At 43.6% G+C, this 25,021-nt stretch overlaps 1 protein-coding gene across 13 annotated transcripts in view; it reads right to left on the bottom strand.

Annotated features, from left to right (window-relative positions):
• The window catches only part of LOC147121275 (AT-rich interactive domain-containing protein 1B-like), a 673,710-nt gene that overhangs the window by 184,819 nt on the left and 463,870 nt on the right, over positions 1–25,021 (bottom strand). For 7 of the 13 annotated variants that reach the window (XM_085981501.1, XM_085981500.1, XM_085981505.1 and 4 more), the window contains 2 exons: positions 14,245–14,424; positions 4,724–4,831 (listed from right to left, as the gene is read on the bottom strand). In XM_085981501.1, coding sequence (XP_085837627.1) covers positions 4,724–4,831; positions 14,245–14,424 — 288 coding nt within the window. The remainder of the gene's footprint in view (positions 1–4,723; positions 4,832–14,244; positions 14,425–25,021) is intronic. The other 6 variants (XM_085981504.1, XM_085981503.1, XM_085981508.1 and 3 more) reach the window with 1 other exon arrangement.

Raw genomic sequence — 25,021 nt, 5'->3', positions numbered from 1 at the left:
AAAGCAAAACAGGTGAATTATCTTTTAAGTGGCAACATTTTAGTAGTAGATTCATTCAGAGATTTACTGGTTGTTACTTTACATAAGAAGTGCCATGTTAAGACTTTGATAGCATTTTGGTTATAGAAGTAAAAATGTGATTCCCCGAAGGCTTAGTGAACAAGGACACTGCCCGGTGTAGTGTTGAGCTACACAGACCAGAAGGCCCCCCTTTTTGATTGTTTGACCTATGTTGGCTATGTGACCTCAGCTGGGAGAAGAGTTGGAAAACAAGATTTGCCCTCAGCAGGCAAAAAGTGCAGCCTGGGCTCCAAGTCCTGATTGCTACCCAGTGATCCCTGTTGAACAGCACAAGTATGTGGACATTGGTGGACGAAGGATTGTGATGCTCTCCATGGTCAACTAGCCTGCTGTCACACAATGTTCAGGTGCACACAAGATAGGGATACTGGAAGTCTGGTGACACCTATAGAAAAGTATGACAGCATTAATCAGCATATTCACAGAGGAGGGAACAAAACAGAGAAAATAAATATAACAAGATCATCAACTATTTTTGTGGATACATGCAGTGCATGATGTGTGACACACAAACCCGTAATATTCTGGCATGGACCTGGAGTTAACTGATCTCAACAGGGATTGGCAGTAAGGCACTAAAATTGGACTCTGTCCTTAAGATTACAAATTTTAGACATGAGGGGGTCAAATTAGCCAGGGTTCCCATCCCTGACTGTAATCCAGTAACCTCTATTTAAAGACAGAACTTATCTTTGTAGTGACACCCCCCCCCCCAAACACTCACTGACTAGGCTCATATATGAAGAATCGCTACTTGAAAGAAAGAAAAGGACTTGCATTTATATGGTGCATTTTACACCCTTGGGATGTCCCAAAGCACTTCACAACCAATTGATTACTTTTCAAGTGCAGTCACTGTTATGTTGGCAAATGTGGAAGCCAATTTGCATACAGCAAAGTCCCACAGACAACGAATGAATGAATGAAGATCTGTTTTGGTGCTGTTGGTTAAGGCCGGGGGGGAAAAAAGAGGCGGGAGGTAGTCGCGAAGCAATCTTTTATTCCAAACTGAACAGGCAGATGGGGCCTCAGTTTAACCTCTCATCCAAAAGATGCACCTCCAACAATGCAGCACTCCCTCAGTACTGCACTGAAGTGTCAGCCTAGATTATACACTCAAGTCCTGCAGTGGAGCTAAATGACACCTCAACATAACTTACTGCTTTTGAGAGAGTAGAGAAATTATAAGAAGCTTTTTGATTTCACTCAGCGAATACTTATACATCAAAATAATTTGAGATTGCAGATCTTTTCTTGCTCGTAGTTTACGTTATCCAGCATCAGAACTCAGAGTACAGTGTGTACAGGTTACACAGTGGAAAGTGTGTGTTTTTTTCCTCAATAATTAATGTATTAAAAAAGATTTTTGATAGCAAGGACTCATATGCTTGCCTGAAGTTGATTATAATTGTTCAATGGAAGAGACAGAAATTGTTGGAATGTATATAATTGTTGCCAGGCAGTGCCCAGGACTGCTGTAATGTGAAAATATACCATACTATTAAAATTGGAAATAGTTTACACTATTTACATTATGGTAAGTGCATTGTAACAATTCTCAAAATTAGATACCAACAAGTGACATGAGAAAAATGCAAGCACCCCCAGAAAGCAGCGTGTAATCGTACTTGCATGTTGTTTTAATTGGTTGGCATAAATCCTGATGGGCAACAGATGGTTAAGTGATTAAACTGAATCAACTGAACAGATGCCTGACCAACACAGTTCTGCTGGACACACTGAACATTCAATTTCCTCCTAAGGCACTGGTAAAAGTTTCTATAGTAAAGAGCTTCTCACAGGAAAAGCAGCTTTGAAGAGTCTATCAGGGATTGAAGAGAAGGCTCATCATAAACAGGACCACTGGGTAATATTTAAAGTTATGGGGGTGTAAACACCACTTTAATAAGTGCATAACTACAGGCTTTGGATTGTTTTTACACAGACAACATACGTTTAGGTTGTGCCACATTTAGGAGTTCTGATGGTTATAAATCAAAATCATAAGAATCATTCAGATCCCAGCAACATGTTATCTACTTTTAGCATACCATATGTAATTTTTTTTTTAATGGTTCCAGGCACAGAGTGGCTCAGTGAGTTAGCATACTGTCCTCTGGGACTCGAATTTAAACCAAGCCCAGACACAAGGGATGAGAATCAATGTCTCTCTCTCTTCAAACTATAAAGTTGCTTTTATATTGGCACGGTTTTAGTTTGAATTCCAGCATTTGCATTGCTAAATCCAGATGGTTTATCCCAGTGTCAACTACTAGAGCCACTAAAGACTGAGGGCACAATGCAGCAGGCCTTACGGATGTGCCAATTGATGGACTCAGACCCCATCCCAAATCCAGGGATGGGGTCATTTGCATTGCCACCTGCACCTGCTTCAATCCATTGTAAGATGGAATGGCTCACAGCTGCTCCGCTAGACGTCCCCTGAGGCCCGTCCCATGCTGATGAACTTTGGCTACTTCTACAATCCTCAGCTCCTAAGAGAGCTATAAGCTCAGTGGATAAGGGTAATCAATCTCCTCTGGGATGATTACCTTTGTGAACCTTCTGTGGCCTTAGCAAAGGCCTTAAAAAAACCTGATGCCAGCTCTTCCATTGAGACCTCACATTTTAGGATTTTTTGACCATTATTCTACAGAAAAGATTTGGTAAAAATGTGTGTTACGTTTAAGAGTTGTGTGTTTGCAATTCAAACAAGTTTAAAAAAAAGACACTGTAATGGAAGATAGTTAAAATGCTATGAGCGAGGATTTTATGTTGTTTCCTCAAAAACTGTAAATATTAAGTAATTTGTTAGTCTGCTTCGGCAATCAATAAACAGCTCACACCCAATTGTACTGGGAGATTCCTGCTCCCAAATGCTTGGCAGAGGTTGTTTGGGATAGGCCTTCATCTCGGGCTGTAAATACAGGGAAATAAAAAATGAGCGATAGGGACACAAGCAGTCAGTTGAGCTTTTTAACAGGAACCTGTAAGGGCATGTCTTCTCTAGGCTCAGGATGAGAATGCAGGAGTATAATTAGGAATTATTTTGTTTAAGTCAAGCAAGGTGAACCACTGATGTGGGGTATTGTTGCCTGCCATTTTTGTAATATTGTACAAAGACAAATTGGATTGATCAACTTAAATCTGTCTGATCATAACTGTTCCTCTGTATGTTCTCACTTACTATGAAATAAAGCAACTTAATTAGTATCTGGCCTTGCTTTACCAAATATTTTCTCAGCCTGCCTTCAAAACGATTGGAGGGATACATGAAAAAGACGGGAACATCCGGTTCAGATCACAAGGGGATATTATTGTTATGCTCCTGGGTTACATTTATCATATAATTAGATATTGGACAGTAAGTGCACACCCCTAAATGTAAAATGCTCAGACTGCTCACTGGAGTAACCTGCACTGCTCTACCTGATAGAATATCTAACGCAAGACCCTAAGCTTGTAACATGCCTTATGATTAACCTGGAAGCTCCCCCAGGCACATCAACTCGATGTGGGGGTCGGATGGAAGATTTGCCTGCCTCCCTCCCTGGCTGTGATTCAAAGCAAGACATGGAACAGGGTAGAACCTCAGTGGAACTGGATTCTGCCTAAAGCCTGGTCCCCCTTTGGGTGATCCTTCCAACTTAAGCCCTGGCCCCTAATTGGAATTTGGGCCATAAGTCTCTAAATCTGCCAATGTGATAAACACCAGGAACCAGCTTACAGTTGGTGGTCTCTAAACTAAAGCTAGGCTAATATAAAAGCCATTCACGTGGCTTGCGTAAATTGAGTTTGGGCAATCTCAATCCAGTTCTTAGCCATATACATACACTCAATGCACAAAGGAACAAATTTGCTATTAAGGATATGTACTAGTGCAGCTCAATACTACAGCAGTCAATCAAAAGCAGCTGCAAGCACTAGAATTTATAATATGAAGCTCTTGGCAACCTTTAGATATACACCAGAGAATTTGGTTTTGCCAACTAGCTATAATCTACTCCTGATATCTAAAAGTAATTTTTTGTGATTAAAAATGGAATTATCTAATAATTTGAATTCATCAACATGTATAACACAGCAAAGTCCAAATTTAGAGCTAAAAAAATTGAAATATCAGATAATTTAAAGTAAGCACCTTTGAATTAAGATAATTAGATTGTATACCTAGCAGTCATTTATGCCAAACATTTTTGGCTAGGCCCCAATAAAAATTTTCACTGCCTCTCATACTCCACTAGATTTATTTTATAATCTAAAGGGAATCTGGAGTAATGTTGCTGGAAATGTTGTTTTTTGACTACATTTGGTGCATTTTTTAGCAATGTGGAGTGAAAACAATTGGTCTAGATTTTTAGCCACTGACTGTGGAGAATGATGATGAATTGCATGTTATGGTAATCTAGTATTCACAAAATAATATACTGGCTTCATAATTCTGACTTTAAGTTATGTCTGGTCTCTAGATTGTTTCCAAAATTTTCCATTTCTTTTACTTTTCCCCCCTCCCACATGAATCGAATTTGCTTTGTTTTGGTAAGTTACTGGCCCCTTTGTTCTGCATTCTAGTTTTACTGTGTATCTGACTTACCAAGTGCTCAACTGCCCTCTTTTGTGCTTTTCTGTTTCAGACACTTACCTCCAATGTTTCCGTCGACGATCTTTACTACTTCCAGACCGACAGCGCCCCTTTCCTTTCCTTCTGCTCCATGAGTGCTGCCATTTCTTTTAACTGTCATGGCACAACCTGCTCCAGGAGAATCCACAGTAAACACAAGGGCCATGGCATTGTCTCCTTCACAACTCAGCTGCCAAATTATTAATATTTTCCTCCCACTCTCCTTGCGCCAGATTCAAATGGGTGCAAGGCAGCAGCAGGTCAGGAGTCGGAAAATCTGGACTCAATCCTTCCTTCTTTTTTATTTTGTACTCCCCCCTCACTTGTGTTTTGACTATCTCTTTTCTTTTCACCAGCCCTTTTTAACCCCTCTCTATTTGTCTCTTCCATACGTCTCCCCTGTATTTCCTGCAACATTCGTGTTGTTCCCTGGGAGACAGGGGATGAGGAGGGAGTGGGTCAATGAAACCCACATTTCTTAACAACTGAGGGATTTTCATTCTTGTGTACATCTTTTTTCCCTGATGCATCTGTTGGCAAAAGCAGCTTTCACTTTACTGCAAATCTGGTAGGGACTGTAGTTGATTGTCCACAAGAGGTAGGCTTTTATCAGAATAACACAAGCAGAAGGAGTAGGAGGCCACATCAGGCTGAGATGAACAAGCACAGGAAGTGGGAGAGAGACAAATTCACATGGCCTGAAATCAACTAACAGAAATCACCGGAGCACACTGTGGTATCATTCAGTGGGTTGAAAAAATATAGAATGTCCTCTCAGGGCCTCAGCGCACCTTAGTAGGGTGTTTGTCTGACAATAATTTAAATAATGTGATACAGGCCCAATGAGAATTTAAAAAAAAATTCAATTCTGTTGCAGAGCTAAACACTTCTGAACTCGCAGGTAGTTGCACATCATACATACTAACTGGAATTCTAAGCAGGTAGTGTTAAGTGAACTCTAGGGTCAAAGACTGAATACCAGACCTCAGAACTACTGGCAGGGTGTAATTAATCAGAACTCTTAAGTTGAGAGTTAACAGTGGGTGGGTACAGATCCACCTGATCTCAGGGAAATGGCTTCAAGTTGCAACACAGATGACAATCAAATTAATCCTATTTATCTTGGCAATACAGAAAAATGCACATAAAACCGTTTAAAGTCAGTGGCCTAGAAATTCGGTATAGCCGCGTTTGGGGCGCTAGTCCTGGCGATGCGCAAAGTTTAGCGCCAGGCGCAATTTAGCGCGATATTGGGTTGCAGCGCCCCTAAAAGGTGATTGCGGCGCTAAATCAGGCGCTGCACGCTACTCTTAAGGCGCTAACCCGGCGGCGCAACCCAATTTTGCGGCGGTGGGGCGCAGCGAGGGTGCTGTCAATAATCACTTTCCCTGAGACACACTGGCGCCGGCCAGCTCTTAAAGGGGCAAGTCAATTGGCATCACCAGACACACTCACTGCCTTGTAGGCCTTCAAAGCGGTGGGAGCCTACCTGTGGCGCACCAGCCTAGCAAGGCATCGAAAAGGTGAGGCAGAGGGCGGAATGCCTCACTGATGGGGCATTGGATGCTTTGGTTGGCGCAGTGGAATCAAGGCCAAGGAAGATGGTCGGAATGTGATTTATGTTTTGGACAGTCTCCCGGGTGTGAGAGTCAGTTATGTGTCAGTGTATTAGTTTTGCTTTCTGTTGCCATAGCTTTCTCATGTTTGAAGGAACCACATTTTGTGTAATGAAACACTTTCTTCATTTACAATGGCCATGCCTGCTATTTACATGCATCTTGCCCTTCACAGGCTTGGGGGTATCAGACCGGCTCCATTCCTCTTCTTGGAATGGCAGCAAGCATTCCGTGAGAGGGGCCTAGAAGCTACTTCTGATCAGCCTCTGACGCGCAGCCTGAGAAGAGCCGCTCGCGTAGAAGTTCAGGCCAGCAGGCATCTTCTCAGCCACCGACAGAGATGTCCTGCACCTTATCTGAGGCTGCAGATCTGGCTGAAGCAGCTGGCACAGCTCAGTCACCACCTCCTTTCTAAATCGCAGCCTTCTGACACACTGCTGCTCTGGCATGTTCATGTAGGAAAACTGCTGTCGGAAAACCCTGCCAGCGCAAGGTTTGCTGTGGCGACGTCTGTTGGCCCTCCTCCGTCTGGCCATGCCCGCCCCCCTCTCCCAGCGTCTCAGTGCCCTTTCCAGATGATTCAGCAGCAGGACATTCCCCTCCAATGCAGCCCCCATAATAAGTGCCCACAGGAAGGTTCCCCGTTGTCAAGGCTCACCAACAGCAAGGTGATGGTCAGAAGGCTGAAGATCGTCTGCCTGCACTGGCTCAGTGGTCAAATGGCTCTCAGTGTGCAGCTCAGCAACTCTTTGTAGCTCTCGAGGAAGTTGTGCTCCAAAAATGGCTGCCGCTTTTAAACCACACCAGTCCCCTTTAAATAACGCTCCTCCAGCCCGAGAGCGACTTCCAGGTAAGCTGTCACTATTAGCGCCAAGCGCTACGGAGGGGGGCGCCACTGAATTTCCGGTCCGGGGCGCCCAAAAGGCGTTGCACACTCAAATGACGTCATAATCAGCCTGCGCCCATGAGCGGGCGCTAAGCTGGCGCTAAATACATGCTCAATATGGGGCGAGGCGCTAGGCGCCCTGCGCCCGCCTGGAAATTGGCTAGCGCCCCACTTCTCGGCCTCTTTAGGCGTTAATCGGTGGCGCTAACAACCGAATTTCTCCCCCAGTGACTCCAGAATGGAACCCATTTCAGTGTGGACTTAGCAGTGAAAATGAAGAAAAGAACTTGTGTTTATATTGTGCCTTTCACAACCTCAGGACATCCCTGAACACAACAGTAATTTTAGTACTTCTGAAGTGTAGTCACTGTTGTGATGCAGGGAAGTATGTCAGCCAATTTGCGCACAGCAAGGTTTCACAAACAGCAATGAGATAAATAACCAGATAATCTGTTTTGGTGATGTTGGCTGAGAGATAAATATTGGCCACGATACCGGGAGAACGCTCCAGCTCTTCTTCAAATAGTGCCATGGGATTTTCTATGTCCACCTAAGGGGGCAGACAGGGCCTCAGTTTAAGGTCTCATCTGAAAGACGGCACCTCCGACAGTACTGCACTGGAGTGTCAGCCTAGATTCTGTGCTCGAGTCTCTGGAGTGGGACTTAAACCCATAACCTTCTGACTCAGAGGCGAGAGTGTTACCTCTGAGCCACAGCTGACACCTAATTGGCACAGCCTTGGTAATAAACCCATCTCCCCTCCCTCCTTCCTTTCTTGGCTTAGATACTTTGATAACTACAAAGGGAGCTTTTCACTTTCCCGTTGACCACCTGGCAGCAAAGGAGATCTTTGTGGGAACTTAATGTCATGGCATAGGCGTCCCTGCTTTGTCTCAGCATTCCTGGTTTTGGAAATTCTGAGGACCATTATAATAATAGAATCATACAGCAGAGAAGGCGGCCATTTGGCCCACTGTGCTTGTGCCGACTCTTTGTAAGAGCTATCCAATTAGTCCCACTTCCCTGCTCTTTCACCATAGCCCTGTAAATTTTTCCTTTTCAAGTATTTATTCAATTCCCTTTTGAAAGTTACTATTGAATCTACTTCTACCACCCTTTCAGGCAGTGCATTCTAGATCATAACAACTTGTGCAAAAAATGTCTCCTTATCTCCCCTCTGGTTACTTTACTTTAAATGTGTCCTCTGGTTACTGACCCTCCTGCCAGTGGAAACAGTTTCTCCCTATCTGCTCTATCAAAACCTCTCATAATTTTGAGCACCTCTATCAAATCTCCCGAAGGCTCTCCACTTCTTCCTTGAAAGGAGGCCCAACCAATTCCCATCCACCACCACCCTCCTCCGCCTGGCTGAATTTGTTCTCACAATGAACAACTTCTCCTTTGATTCCACTCACTTCCTCCTGTTGCTATGGGAACCTGTATGGGTCTTGGCTATGCCTGACTTTTCATTGGATATGTGAAACATTCTTTGTTCCAGTCCTACTCAGGTCCCCTCCCTCACCTCTTTTTCCACTACACTGATAACTGTATCGGTACAGTTTTCTCCTCTCGCCCCGAACTGGAATTTCATCAACTTTGCTTCCAATTTCCAGCTTCACCTCCTGCGTGATCCCACCACCAAACACATCTTCCCCATCTCTTTCAGCATTCCGAAGAGACCGTTCCCTCCGCGACACCCTGGTCCACTCCTTTATCATCCCCAACAGCAACTCTCCTTCCCACAGCACCTTCCTGTGCAAGCGCAGGAGATGCAACACCTGCCCTTTTACCTCCTCTCTTTCCACTGTCCAGGGCCCCAAACAGTCCTTCCAGGTGAAACAGCGATTTACTTGTACCTTCTTGCAATTTAGTATACAGTATTCGCTGCTCACGATGCGGTCTCCTCTACATTGGGGAGACCAAATGCAGATTGGGTAACCGCTATGCGGAACACCTCCCTTTTGTTCTTTCCTTCCCTCTCCCCTTTCCCTGCCTGTGTACTTGCTTAAAACCAGTTACATCTCTAACCTTTTCCAGTTCTGACAAAAGATCATCGACCTGAAACGTTAACTCTGTTTCTTTCTCCACAGATGCTGCCTGACCTGCTGAGTATTTCCAGCATTTTCTGTTTTTACTCCCCTTAACCTTTTCTGCCCCAAGGAGAACACCACCAGCTTCTCTTGTCTCACCACATAACTGAAGTTCCTCATCCCTCGTACCATTATATTGTAAATGTATTGTACAATAATATATTGTAATTATGGCCCACTTCAGCAATGCTACCAGCCCCTCCAGGTACTATAAGAAACTTTGTACAATGCATGGCAGAGCTGTTAGCAACAATATCCTCCAGCTTACATTTTACTTGAAAGGTTGTGAATAAAATGAATGTATTCAAATCTTAGCAGCAAAGCTCCATCACTTGACAGTCACCCAAATCCCAAGATTATTTCAACACTTTCAATACACTTCCAAATTATGTAAATAATAATCTGCTGCCTAATTTTGTTTATGTCTTTAGTTTTCAAATGAGATGTTCATTGGAATTAGCTTGATGACTAATTTGGCAAGTCATTGCCAGAGCAGAACTTAATCATACAAAGCACAAAGGTTCCACATTCAAATCCCTGGTCTGTACTCACATGGGCCCTCAGTGCCCCTGAGCTAGGGAGGAGGATAAACAGTCAGCCAGGATTTCTGCTCTTCTTTACTATCCAGCGGCTCCTGGTGAAAGTTGTGCGCAAATGAATAGCATCAGGTTTAGTGGGATACCCTCCACAGTAGCCTGTTGATACTCACTATCTAGGCTTACTTATGAGCGCCAGTTGGATGATGTATGAAAGGGCTGTCAGCCTCCACGGAACTGCAAGAGTCAGTACCTTTGGAAAACTTTGGGAGAGTTAGGGGTGAAAAGGGGAACAATTATTACAGTAAAAAAAATGTCTCTTCCATTACTGCCACTGCTTTTGATGTGTAACGACTAAGAGCAGTGGTAAGTGGTTAACAGAAATGGCAACAGTTTAGTCGGGGTGTAAGAAGGCGTCAATTTACAGGAAGGAGAGCTTACCGAGAAACAGTATCTCTTCTTTTCACATGCATAGATTTTATTTACATATTGGTGTGCATAATGGTTGAGATACCTATGGTTCATCATCATTTAAACATCTTTGAGGAACACTCTGTTTCTAACATCTTGAAAGATTAAGACACTGGGGAAGGGCGGCCGGGGGGGGGGGGGGGGGTGGATGGTGGTGGTGAGGAGGAAGTTATTTTGTTTTCAGTAAATTCCGTACCTGCAGCGGCTGTCATGGAAGGCAGCAACAAATGGTAGACTCCTGTAGCCGAAATACAGTACTGTTATGTCGGATGTAACATGGGGTTTACTCCATTTTACAGTGAAATAGCATGTGATGTGCATATTGGCCCTGAAATTACAGTGTCTGTGACGGCACGAGAGTATGCCGCCGTATTCCCTTTGAAATGCCCGGCAAGATCGGGATTTCTGCATGCGCTTGCACAAAATATGGAACTTGCGGCCCGTCAGTGTATGCGTTGACAAGCCATCTGTAGGGGCCCCGAAAAAACAATCACTGGCACGGAGTTGGGCTATTTGCCCAGCAACTGCACACACAAGTCTTACAGTTGATGCAAGCAAGCGCAGGGCCTGTTTGCATCAGCGTACGGGGATATCTAAGGTTTTAATTAACATTCTCATATCCTAAATTATGGACATACACTGTATTAAATGAATTTATGCAAATATTGGCCCGGATTACACTTTTAATGATGTATAAAATTATCAAAAAAATTACATTTTTAGTGAGGTTGGTGGAATGAAGGTAATTATAAATAAAATTCTAATTCTGTACATTGTATAATTATTAGATTTGAGGATTCCATTGCATATCATTAGGGGATTCCCTTCGTAAATGATTGAAATGGAATTCTGCTCATTGATTGGAGGACCGGGCCAACATGATCCCAGGTACACTTCCGAACCGCCTGTGTCCCTGGGATCCGTGCGCCATTACACTGCCCTCCGCCTTGAGGCCCGAGGCTGCAACTCTTCACAGCCTCGCCGTCAGTAGGTACTTTCGTAATTGTTTCGTGGGTCGGAGATGTACTCCGGAGGTACGCCTTCGACTGCAATTTCAGGGCTATTACTGAACTGTATGAGATTTTGTGCCTAAGGTCATAGAACAATGCATAGTGGAAAGAAAATTTTAAAAATGGAGACAGTAGCCTTTGAAGTAGAGTGGTCCTACGAGGTGGCACAAAATGAATCACAACCAAAACCTGCATGGCGGCTAAAAAATCTTGCTGCCCCTCCAGCCCCCCTCCCCCGTAAAAGAAACGCATTTTTGCTTGCCCCTCTGGGAAAATATCAGAATTAAGACCTTTTCCCCCATCCCATAAGTGATTAGCATTTTTTCTGTGCAAATGGTAACCCCTGTGGTTTTCTTGAAAAAGATCGCGCGCACAAAAAAACCCCCGAAGTGTTCTAGTTCTTTCTTCTGTAATGCATAATCAACCCTAATTTTTAAAGGGTTTTCCTGTTTGGCGAATAAAAATTGAGAAGAAACACTAATTTTAGTTAAGAGTTGAGGTGAGTTTTTTTTTCTGGGAAACTTTTACAAAGGCTTTATGACAGAAAGGAAAAAGGTCCCCTATGGTTAAAACATAGTTTTCCTGCCAAACTGCTGATGACATTAAAGGAACTGCAGATTTTGCCAAGACAACTTTCCGATTCCCTGGAGGAAACTGATGCTTCTGGCTCCTGTAATGAACATTGTCCGTGCAGTATTAAGAGTTGTACCTGAGGTTCCCTGACCCTCTCTCAATTCACTGTGCAAGAGCTTTGAATGGTCTGGAGACACTGCAATGTAAAAAGTCTATTGGAATGTTTTTTTTTAATTCATAAAAAGATAAAAGGAACACTTAAATTTACAGATATCAGAATCAAGCTTGAATTAGGTGGCAGCTTAATTTTGCTCTATAAAGTCAGACTACTTTTCTGCAAAGGATCCTTAGTGTTGAAAATACCACTTACCACCTAATGTCTTCACACACTGTAGAGGGCTCATTCAAAAAAAAAATCAAGTGAGATTTTCTTCCTTTCCCCTCTTCAAGTCCACACATGCCAACTATCTGCATTTCACCCAATTGACTGTTTATGGATCAGAATCCGCATTGCTCACAGCTGCCACTTGCACCTGATGTTACGGCTGTCCTGGGGAGTGGAACTATGCTGACTGCAGTGGACAGGAATTCTTGTGATATCAGGAATTTACCCTCACAGTATATAGCAGAATTACATCCCCTGGAGCTGCACCAGCATCAAGTAGGAGCTGGTGAGGGGGGGAAAAGGGAGAAGAGTACCAACAAAAGCTTTGGCGAAGGGAGGTGAGGGCCAATGTAAAGGCGGGGGGGGGGGGGCGGTTTGGGGGAGAGAATAATGTCTCACTGTGACAAGCATATATAAACAATTTATCTGATTTAATACATATCCATAATTATGCCACAAGAAATGAAGGCAAATCCCTTCAATTTTGCCACAATGCTCTACTATACAAATTTAGTTATGAGAAGCCTGTGTGCCATTGCACTTTCAATTTAACTACATACGTCATAGGACTACATTCAACATGGTTGGAGTTGTCAGCTTTTGCGAAATTGCTGGTCAGCTTTTACAGGTTTTCTACATTGGCATGTATGCAGCTATCCTTCATAGAATCATACAGCCCAGGTGGAGGCCATTTGGCCCATTGTGCCTGCGCAAGCTCTTTGAAAGAACTATCCAATTAGTCCCATAGCCCTGCAATTTTTTCCTTTACAAGTACATATCCAATTTCCTTCTGAAAGTTACTATTGAATCTGCTTCCACCAACCTTTCTGGCAGTGCATTCCAGATCATAACAACCTTCTGGAACTTGCTATTTCCCAGCTGAAGGTAAGCAGACAATAGTTTCCTACACCTGTACAAATACTGCTCTGTAGTCTGCTATTAGAAAGTGATTGAAAGAAGCCTGGCCTGACTTTCCCTCTATGTTCCCTTCCTATGACTTCCAGCTCTGCTGAGCTGTAATTGCAATTATACTTTGAGGGAACACTACATGATGCCAGGCAAGATTAAGACTTGTTAAGTCGTTATGTAAAAAAAAGTCACAGAGCTAGATGTGCTGTTCTGGTATTCAATAGTGTGGTATATTAAGCTACTTTTATATTGGTCTTTCAATTCAGATTCCATGAGTCCAGTGTCAATGAGCTAGCTCCTAATGTTTATAGCCAGTTTTATCCAAGTCCACAAGTCTGTCACCAGTTTACAGATTTAATGGTATAAATGCCAGGAGTCAGCTCTTGGATGCCAGGTTTCCAATTATTTAACAAAGGGTTCTGCGGTTTAACACATTTAAAATTTATTGGCAACTGTTTGTAAATATTCTATGATAACATGTGCATAAAAGCCGTACATAGTACTCAAAGGACTAGCTCTTTAAGCAGCATTTCTAGCCTTAGTCAACGATAAGGGTTTTAAAAAAAATCTGGGTTGAACAGCAAGTAAAAGAATCTATTACATGTATATGTTCAGCAAGTATGGTATCAAACTATTAATCTGTAAAACAGGTCATGTTCGCTTGCTTTCCTCAATAGCAGTCAAAGAATCTTCCATGTTTGATATCTACAGATGGCAGCATTATGTTTAATACATACAAAAATAAAGCGCAAGTGAATTTCAAATCCCATGCTGTGACAATAAAGATCAGCCACAAAAACAGTTGGGTTTCCCAGTTTTAATCATTTATATGTCAGTATGAAATATCTTTGAGGAGTACCCAAGGTAAAAGAAATAGATAGATGAAGCTGCTTTTTGGCCCATTGCTTTTTTTTTGTAAGCACAGAGACTCAAGATGCTTTCTAATGAACCTCTCTATATTTAATGAGCTACCTAAAGACCCTCTTTTTGTCATTATTTATAGCTAGACATTTTAAAGTAGTCTCTATTGACTTTGACTAATGTTAATGAGTTTTTCTTTTCTTACCTTGTGGTCCATACTGGCCACTTTGGGGACCATAAGTGCTGCTGGAATTGCTCTGCTGGTAAGGACCCATGCCAGGGTGCATCTGTCCTCCAGGTGATGGGTGTGGAGACATAGCAGGGCCGGTTTGCTGAGATCCATACTGAGATATTTGTGTGTTTCTTTGTACACCTGGCATAAAACCTACATAGCGAGAGAGAGCAAGAAAGAGAGAGCGAGAAAGTGAGAGAAAGAGAGAGAGACACACACAGAGACATACGAGAGAAAAAGAGAAAGTTAATTATAACAGCAAATTACAGAGAGTTTGAAAGCTAACAATACCTCGGGATGTTCAGCCCTTTCTGAAAATTAAGGCGCTAACTCTCCCATAGCCAAATTTCACAGAACGGAATACTCTCACCATCCTTTTTCCTTTCTATCAATTAACCTTACTACCAAATCAACCAAGCTTGATTGAGTCACAGTACTGAAGCTGACCAAGTAATACTGCAAACTAGTTTCTTTAATGAAAACCAGGGTAACCTGCGTTGCCATTATGCTCACTAAAAATTTACAGTGAAAAACTGACTTTCAGTGGTTTAGGTACACAGTGACGATGTTTCAAGTGGCACACAAACAACAGAGTAAGAGAATTCAGATGTACAATGAGGAACGTGTTATGAATATATACTTGAAAAATTAAGTACTCGAGTTTCTAGTTCAGCCTAGTTCCTGAAGAAACTGTTGTAAAACATGAGTGAAAATCAACAGAGATGAGAAAGACACCTTTCATGGTTTAGTGCTAACATCATGCAGTGAGAGAGTCACTTTTATGCCACCTGCAGATATTTAAAAAACTTCCAACTTATTGTTACTCTTAATCCCTTTACCAACTCATCTGTACAAACGTGATAGAGCACACTTGTTAGTTTAAATTTTAGTTATTTTGATTTTCTCTTTAAAAAACTTTTTTACTGAGCTGTATAATACAACTTTATCATAGCCAATGGCAATTACATATAGGAAATAAACTTTTGAGGATAGAGATGAAATGTATCTGTAGCAACTGGCAACCAGAAGGTTGCAAGTGGGAGGCTAAGAGTGTCCATCACTCAACATTCCCTGCACTGAGGCAGCTAAGTGTTGATGCTGCTCACCTAAGCTGCCTACTAGATGAAGCTTCCCATAGGAAAACTATCATCCAATCGGTGAACAATGGTAACAGAGAAGTTTGTAGCCCCAGACCATCTAGAACAGTAAAGATTTGTATCTATTAAATATATAAAAAGTGAGCCAGGAAAAGGGTGAAACCAAAACAACAGGGTGACTGAACATGTTGAAAATGTTCAGCCGATCAGAGAGCCAGCATGGATTTGTAAAAGGTAGGTCATGCATGACGAAACTGATTGAATTTTTTTGAAGAGGTGACTAAAGTAGTGGATAGTAGAATGTCTATAGATGTTATTTATATGGACTTCCAGAAGGCATTTGATAAAGTCCCTCATAAGAGGCTGTTAACTAAGGTTGAAGCCCATGGAATTGAAGACAAATTATTGACCTGGTTAGGAAATTGGCTGAGTAGCAGGAGACAGAGAGTAGGGAAAATGGGCAGGTACTCTAACTGGCAGGATGTGACGAGTGGATCTCGCAAGGATCTGTGTTGGGGCCTCAACTATTCACAGTATTTATTAACGACTTAAATAATAATGGGATAGAAAGTCAAATATCCAAATCTGCTGATGACACAAACACAGGCGGCATTGTAGGCAGTGTAGATGAAAGCACAAAATTACAAAGAGATATTGATAGATTAAGTGAATGGGCAAAACTGTGGCAAATAGATTTCAATGTAGGCAAATGTGAGGTCATCCACTTTGGACCTAAAAAGGATAGAATGGGGTACAGGTACTTTCTAAATGGTGACAAGCTAAAAACAGACCAAAGAGACTTGGGGGTTCAGGTACATAGATCATTAAAATGTCAGTAACAGGTACAGAAAATAATCAAAAAGGCTAATGGAATGCTGACCTTTATATCTAGAGGACTAGAGTACAAGGGGGTAAAAGTTATGCTACAGCTATACAAAGTCCTGGTTAGACCACACCTGGAATACAGTGAGCAGTTCTGGGCACCACACCTTAGGAAGGATATATTGGCCTTGGAGGGAGTGCGGTGTAGGTTTACCAGAATGATACCCAGACTTCAAGGGTTAAATTATGAGGAGAGATTACACAAACTAGGGTTGTATTCCCTGGAATTTAGAAGGTTAAGGGGTGATTTGATTGAATTAAGATATTAAGGGGGAACAGATAGGGCAGATAGAAACGATTTCTCTAGTTGGGGTACAGGATAAAAATTAGAGACAGACCTTTCAGAAGTGAAATTAGGAAACACTTCTACACACAAAGGGTGGTAGAAGTTTGGAACTCTCTTTCACAAATGGCAATTGAAGCTTGATGAATTGTTATTTTTAAATCTGAGATTGAGATTTTTGTTAACCAAAGGTATTAAGGAATATGGGACAAAGGACATATGGAGTTAGGTCACAGATCAGTCATGATCTCATTGAATGGCGGAACAGGCTCAAGGGGCTAAATGGCCTACTCCTGTGCATAGGCATTATCAAAAAAAATCGTAACCTCTTGCAATGAGATTGACATCTTTTACACATGATCACTTTCCTCACCTCAAAAAGTTGTTTAAAGGAGCAAATTATAATTTTATTCTATTTACAGTGGCAGCATGGATACGAAATTGGCTAAGTGACAGGAAACAGAGTAGTGGTGAACAGTTACTTTTCGGACTGGAGGAAGGTATACAGTGGTGTCCCCCCAGAAGTCGGTACTAGGACCATTGCTTTTCTTGATATATATGAAAGACTTGGACTTGGGAGTACAGGGCACAATTTCAAAATTTGCAGATGACACAAAACTTGGAAGTATAGTGAACAGTGAGGAGGATAGTGGTAGACTTCAAGAAGACACAGACAGGCTGGTGAAATGGGCGGACACGTGGCAGATGAAATTTAATGCAGAAAAGTGCAAAGTGATACCTTCTGGCAGGAAGAACGAGGAAAGGCAATAAAAACAAAAGGGTACAATCCTAAACGGGGTGCACGAACAGAGACACCTGGGGGTATAGGTGCACAAATCGTTGAAGGTGGCAGGGCAGGTTGAGAAAGCAGTTAAAAAAGCATATGGGATACTGGGCTTCATAAACAGAGGCATAGAGTACAAAAGCAAGGAAGTTATGATGAAACTGGTTCGGCCTCAACTGGAGTATTGTGTCCAATTCTGGGCACCACACTTTAGGAAGGATGTGAAGGCCTCAGAGAGGGTGCAGAAAAGATTTACGAGAATGATTCCAGGGATGAGGGACTTCAGTTACGTGGGTAGACTAGAGAAGCTGGGGTTGTCCTCCTTAGAGCAGAGAAGGTTGAGAGGAGATTTAATAGATATTCAAAATCATGAGGGGTCTACTAGACAAGAGTAGATAGAAACTGTTCCCATTGGCGGAAGGGTCGAGAACCAGAGGACACAGATTTAAGGTGATTGGCAAAAAAAACAAAGGCAACATGAGGAAAAACTTTTTTACGCAGTGAGTGGTTAGGATCGGGAACGCACTGCCTGAAAGGGTGGTGGAAGCAGACTCAATTGTGGCTTTCAAAAGGGAATTGGATAAGTACCTGAAGGAAAAAAATTTGCAGGGCTACGGGGAAAGGGCAGGTGAGTGGGACTAGCTGAAGTGCTCTTGCAGAGAGCCGGCACAGGTTCGACGGGCCAAATGGCCTCCTTCTGTGCTGTAAACATTCTATGACTCTATACAGGTTAGCATGTGAACAGAAAACAGGTAATGTTTCCATTGGGGTCTACCAGTGAGAACACTAATTTGGGTATGACAGCAACAGAACAAAGCCAGACAAGGGAACAAAGGTTTTTGTTACAGAAACAAATTTTCAAATGTCAGCGTCTGGCCGGTCATTGAAAAAGGAATACTGCATCATTAATACAGCCTTAGGTTGCATGTTTTTATTGTTTCAGACAGCAGGACGATTTGTACTGATCAGTGTAGTCATAAAAACCTAATGAGAAACATATTTTTGCAAGATTCAACACAATAGGCTCTCCTAATACAAAAGCAAAATACTGTGGATGCTGGAAATCTGAAATAACAACAGAAAATGCTGGAAATACTCAGCAGGTCAGGCAGCATCTGTGGAGAGAGAAACAGAGTTAACGGCCCAGAAATTCGGGTCGGGAGCTTCCCGCGGGTGTAAGCCCTCGACCTGCACTTACCTTGCACGCCGGCCGTTGAGCTGTGGGCCCCCGTGGAATTCCGATCCTGGGCCTGCTCCAACTGCTGGCGCGCAGTGCTTGCATATCCCAGGGGCGCAGTTAGTTCGATGCGTCCCCTGGGATCACGTGGGCCGTGGGGAGCCAATTGGAGCAGGGAATGCTTCATTCATAAGTTTGACAGGAAGGGCTGTCAAACTTATAAATACTGTGAGCCCCAAAACATCACTAAATCTTCAAATAAATTTAAAAAAAACATCACATTTTTAAAATAAACTATAAATAACTATTTTAAACAATAATTTAAATTTTTGAAAAAAATAATTTTATTTTCAAACAGGGCTAAAAATAAACTTACCTTTCTTTAAAGTATTTAAAAATAATAAACCTGTGGAAAAAATGTTTTAATTTTAATTAATTCACCACTTACCTTGTAAAAAGCAGGCCTTGCGACTGCTTTTTATGTGTAACTTCTGGAGACTTACCCTCCCGGGAAAACCTGCAAAAAAAACGTAAGTTCGACGCGCACGCGCATCCTCTCCTGCTCACGCGTTCGAACTCTGAACCCCTTCTTTCAGGGGAACGGAAGTGCCAGTTTCCCGCGCATGCAGGAAACCGGCACTTCCATTGGGCTTACGGGCGAGTACCCCGAGCGTACTCACCCGTGGAGACCCGAAGTTCTGGGCCAACGTTTCAGGTCGATGACCCTTCATCAGAACTGGAAAAGTTGGAGATTTAACAGGTTTTTAAGCAAGTGTAGAGGCAGGGAAAGGGGGGAGGGGAGGAAAGAACAAAAGGGGTCTGTGATGGGATGGAAGGCAGGAGAGATTAAATGACAAAAGGGATGATGGTTCAAGGCAAAAGGAGATGGTAATGGGACAAGTTAAGAAACAAAAGATGACTCTAGATGAAGTGTAAATGGCAATGGTAGAATCATCAACAGCTGCCATGTGAGAGAGAGAAAAAAAAAATAGGGGCAGAGGTTATAGTCTGAAATTGTTGAACTCGATGTTGAGTCCAGAAGGCTGTAAAGTGCCGAATCAAAAGATGAGGTGTTGTTCCTCGAGTTTACGTTGAGCTTTGCTGGAACAGTGTAAGAGGCTGAGGACAGAGAGGTCAGAGTGGGAGTGGAGCGGAGAATTAAAGTGACAGGCGACCGAAAGCTCAGCCTCACCCTTACGGACTGAACGGAGGTGTTCCGCAAAGCAGTCACCCAATCTGCATTTGGTCTCCCCAATGTAGAGGAGACCGCATCGTGAGCAGCGAATACAGTATACTAGATTGCAAGAAGTACAAGTAAATCGCTGTTTCACCTGGGAGGAGTGTTTGGGGCCCTGGACAGTGGAAAGGGAGGAGGTAAAAGGGCAGGTGTTGCATCTCCTGCGCTTGCACAGGAAGGTGCCGTGGGAAGCGGAAGGGGTGATAGATGAGTGGACCAGAGTGTCACGGAGGGAGCGGTCCCTTCGGAATGCTGAAAGGGGAGGTGAGGGAAAGATGTGTTTGGTGGTGGGATCACGCTGGAGGTGGCAGAAATGGCGGAGGATGATCCGTTGAATGTGGATGCTGGCGGGGTGAAAGGTGAGAACAAGGGGAACCCTATTGTGGTTCCGGTAGGGAGGGGAAGGGGTGAGAGCAGAAGTGCGGGAAATAGAACGGACATGGTCAAGGGCCGTGTCAACCACAGTAGAGGGGAATCCTTGGTTGAGGAAAAAGGAAGACATGTCGGAAGCACTAGTATGGAAGGTGGCATCATCAGAGCAGATGCGGCGGAGACGGAGAAACTGGGAGAATGGAATAGAGTCCTTACAGGAAGTGGGGTGGGAGGAAATGTAGTCCAGGTAGCTGTGGGAGTCAGTGGGCTTATAGTGGATGTTTGTCGATAGCTTATCCCCAGAGATGGAGACAGAGAAGTCGAGGAAGGGAAGGGAAGAGTCGGAGATGGACTATGTGAAGGTGAGCGAAGGGTGGAAATTGTTAGCAAAGTGAATGAAATTTTCTATTTGAGGGCGAGAGCAGGAAACGGCACCAATACAGTCATTAATGTACTGGAAAAAGAGGTGAGGGAGGGGACCGGAGTAGGACTGGAACAAAGAATGTTCCACATATCCCACGAAAAGGCAGGCATAGCTAGGACCCATGCGGGTTCCCATAGCAACACCTTTAATTTGGAGGAAGTGAGTGGAGTCAAAAGAGAAGTTGTTCAATGTGAGAACAAGTTCAGCCAGGCAGAGGAGGGTGGTGGTGGATGGGGACTGGTTGGGCCTCTGTTCAAGGAAGAAGCGGAGCGCCCTCAGACCATTCTGGTGGGGGATGGAGGTGTAGAGGGATTGGACGTCCATAGTGAAAAGGAAACGGTTGGGGCCAGGAAACTGTTAAAGTGGCGGAGGGCGTCGGAAGAGTCACGGATGTAGGTGGGAAGAGACTAGACAGGGGGAGAAAAAAAGAATCGAGATAGGAAGAGATAAGTTCCGTGGGGCAAGAGCAGGCTGAAACGATGGGTCTACCAGGGCAGTCCTGTTTATGGATCTTAGGAAGGAGGTAGAAGCGGGCTGTGCAGGGTTGGGGAACTATGAGGTTGACGGCCATGGAGGGAAGATCTCCAGAGATGATGAGGTCAGTGACAGTCTTAAAAACCTGTTACATCTCCAACTTTTTCAGTTCTGACAAAGGATCACCGACCTGAAACGTTAACTCTGTTTCTCTCTCCACAGATGCTGCCTGACCTGCTGAGTACAGGAAACTCCCATTTAAACGGCACCTAAATCTCCGGAATTCTCTATTAACTGGCAAAATTCATACTCCGAAAGCAACACTTCAATAACCGGAAATGTTGCTGCTATGTCCGAGTCTCCCGCGGTGGCCGAGTTAGTCAGCGGGGATAGTTCTCCAAACTGCCACTACTCGACTTCTTAGCGCTGTCGGAAGTCCGAACACCTCAATAACAGGAGTCTGACTCTCCCGCGCTGCCGGTAGTCTCTTCCGATCCGCCATTTTTCTGTGTGTCTGTCCATCTTTATCGTGAATTATCTCCCCCATCTTGCATTATGGAATTCCCAAAAGTTGGTCCAAGCAAAAGGAAGAGAGTGGTGTTAACTTTAAAACAGAAAATTGAGATATGCCAACGACTAGAAAGGGGAGAGAAGCGTATCAACATTATGAATGAATTCAAAATCGGTTCGTCAACAATCTATGACATCAAATCGCAGAAGGATAAGCTGCTCAAGTTTTATTCAAGCTCGGAGACATCTAAGAGTGTAGAGAAACAGCGTATACTTCGTAAGCCTAAGCTTGAAGAGCTGGATACCGTGCTTTATGAGTGGTTTTCTCTTAAGCGTTCAGAGGGTGTTCCACTTTCCGGACCTGTGCTAATCGAGAAAGTGAAGGATTTCTAAGTAAAGATGAGGCTCACTGACAAGTGTGCTTTCTCTGAGGGATGGCTAACGTGCTTCAAGTTACGGCACTGGATACGACGACTCGATATTTCTGGGGAGAAGAAATCAGCTGATCACAACGCCGCAGAAGAATACTGCGATTATTTCAATCGGATTGTGCAGCAACATGATTTGTCGCCAGCACAGATATATAATGCCAATGAAACTGGCTTATTTTGGAGGTTTTTGCCTGAATCAACGCTTGCTGGGGCTAGTGAGGCCAATGCTTCAAGAAAAATAAAGATCGTGTAACCGTGCTAACATGTGCGAACGCTGCTGGATCACACCGGGTTAAACTTCTGGTTATTGGGAAGTATAAAAATCCCCGTGCATTTAAAAATGTGAGACACTTACCTGTTGAGTACAAAACTCAAAAAATGCTTGGATGGATAAGGAAATCTTTTCGTATTGGTTCCATCATATTTTTGTTCCATCTGTGAGAGAACATTTCCGTAAAATAGGGAAACCTGAAGATAGCAAATGCATTTTATTGCTTGATAATTGTAGAGCCCATCCGCATGAATCGGAGTTGGTTTCGGGAAATATTTTCACCATTTATTTGCCACCAAATGTAACTTCTCTCATACAACCCATGGACCAGGGTGTTATCCAAAATCTCAAGTGTCATTACAAGAAAGACTTCCTCCGTAAACTGATAAACCAAGATGACAATATTCACGCATTTCAGAAGGAATACAATCTTAAAGATGCCATCTTTAATGTTGCATGTTCCTGGAACTTGGTGAAAGGTCACACTTTGAGGCAAGCCTGGCGCAAATTGTGGCCTTCTCAAATCAAATCAAATCAACTTTTGTCATTGTTAGTGCACAAGTGCAGTACAACGAAATGTAGGCTTGCGGCTCCCAAGAGTGTACATTTAGATTAAGACATTTAAACATTCAACATACATTTGGCTTGTAATACATTAACATAAACATAACCATAATAAAGTGCATTGGCAGATGTGCAGGCTTTAGAGTTTATTTGTGGAGTTCAGTAGGATGACAGCCCTGGGAAAGAAGCTGTTCCTAAATCTGGTCGTACAGGTGCAAATGCATCTGTAGCATCTCCCAGATGGCAGGAGGGCGAACAGACTGTGGCTGGGGTGGGTAGGGTCTTTGATGATGGACCGTGACCTCCGTAAACAGCGTTTCTGGTATATGTGCTCTATGGTCGGTAGCCGGGTGCCGGTAATGCGTTGGGCAGTTTTGACTACCCGCTGCAGGGCTTTCCGGTCATAGTAGCTACAGCTGCCATACCATACTGTGATACAGTTTGTCAGGATGCTCTCTATTGTGCAGCGGTAAAAGTTAGAGAGGATCAGGGGTGACAGGTTACATCCCTTCAGCCTCCTTAGGAAATATAGGCACTGCTGGGCCTTCTTCACCAGAGAGGAGGTATTGAGGGGCCAGGAGAGGTCTTCCGTGATGTGGACTCCGAGGAACTTAAAGCTGTCCACCCTTTCCACCACAGCCCTATTGATGTGGATGGGGGTGTGACTTCCGCCTTTAGACTTCCTGAAGTCCACAATGATTTCTTTGGTTTTCTTGATGTTAAGGGCCAGGTTGTTATCGGCGCACCACTTCACGAGATGCTGGACCTCCTCCCTGTAGGCTGACTCATCGTTGTTGGTGATCTGGCCTACTACCGTGGTATCATCCGCAAACTTGATGATGGTGTTGGAACCATGAACAGCCACACAGTCGTGGGTGAAGAGGGAGTAGAGGAGGGGGCTCAGCACACATCCTTGTGGGGCCCCCGTGTTCAGGGTCAGGTGGGGGGGGAGGTGTGGTTACCTAATTTGACAGACTGGGGTCTGTTTGCTAGGAAGTCCAGGGTCCAGTTGCAGAGGGAAGTGTTCAGGCCAAGAGTGTGGAGTTTGGTGGCCAGCTTGTTGGGGACGATAGTGTTGAATGCTGAGCTGTAGTCTATGAACAGCATTCCGATGTAGGTCTCCTTATCATCTAAGTGATTCAGTGCCGAGTGTAGAGCAGTTGTGATTGCATCCTCCGTTGGATCTGTTTGCACGATAGGCAAACTGGTGTTGGTCAAGAGAGGCAGGAACACTGGCTTTGATGTGAGCCAGGACCAGTCTCTCGAAACACTTCATTATGATGGGTGTGAGTGCGACAGGTCGATAATCGTTCAGGCACGTCACAGCCGTTTGTTTTGGCACAGGAATAATGGTAGTGGTCTTGAAGCATGTAGGGACTACTGCCTGGGCCAATGACAGATTGAAGATGGCGGTGAAGACATCAGCCAGCTGATCAGCACATTCCTTGAGTACCCGTCCAGGGATGCTATCAGGTCCAGCAGCCTTACGTGTGTTCACTCCGCGTAGAACACCCCTTACGTCGGAGGTTCTGTAATGTTTGCTGAAGGTTCTTCTTCAGAGGAGGAATTTCATGGGTTCAATGTTCGTCCCAAGAAGAGTACAATAATGGAAATGGCTGGCATGGTGAAAAATGTAGGCCCAGCAAACCCTCTACGTAACCTCAGTGAAAGTGATATTGAGCAGTGGGTTGATGCAGATAGAGAAGTTGCTGTTTTGCATATGCTAAGTGATGATGAAATAATTGAGATTGTTTTGAATCCAAAGAAAGAAAAGGAAAGTGAGATGGGAAGTGAAGAGGATGAGATTTCTGAAGAGAAGATGATTTCTTGGGCTAAAGCTGCAGAAGGATTTGCTTTAATCCTCCAATTTGCTGAAAGGCAGCCTTGCTACTCTGCCCAAGAAGTTATGCACCTCCATATTCTGCATTCCACCTTTCTACAAAAAAGGCAAGAGTCCACTAAGCAGACAGACGTCCAGGACATGTTTAAGAAAGCTTCCAAAAGAGTTGAAGCAGTGCAAGTGCCTGAAGAATCTGTTGAAGTGCATGATCCTGATGACCCAGTTGGCATGGATATTCCTGATGAACCAGCTGACTTGGAATAAGTGTACAGTCAACTACAGTACTGTATACAGTTGTTTACTGTATATGTTTTGTTTTACTGTTAAGTAATTAAAGAGTTATGGATTGCCCTTAACTGGCAGTACTGTACTTAATCAAGCATTTTCCACCATCCATTTGACAC

Source organism: Somniosus microcephalus, chromosome 3, assembly GCF_052327205.1.
Source record: "Somniosus microcephalus isolate GS21.2 chromosome 3, FLI_Smic_1.0, whole genome shotgun sequence".
NCBI lineage: Eukaryota > Metazoa > Chordata > Chondrichthyes > Squaliformes > Somniosidae > Somniosus > Somniosus microcephalus.
This window is presented reverse-complemented; position numbering and strand designations above follow the sequence as displayed.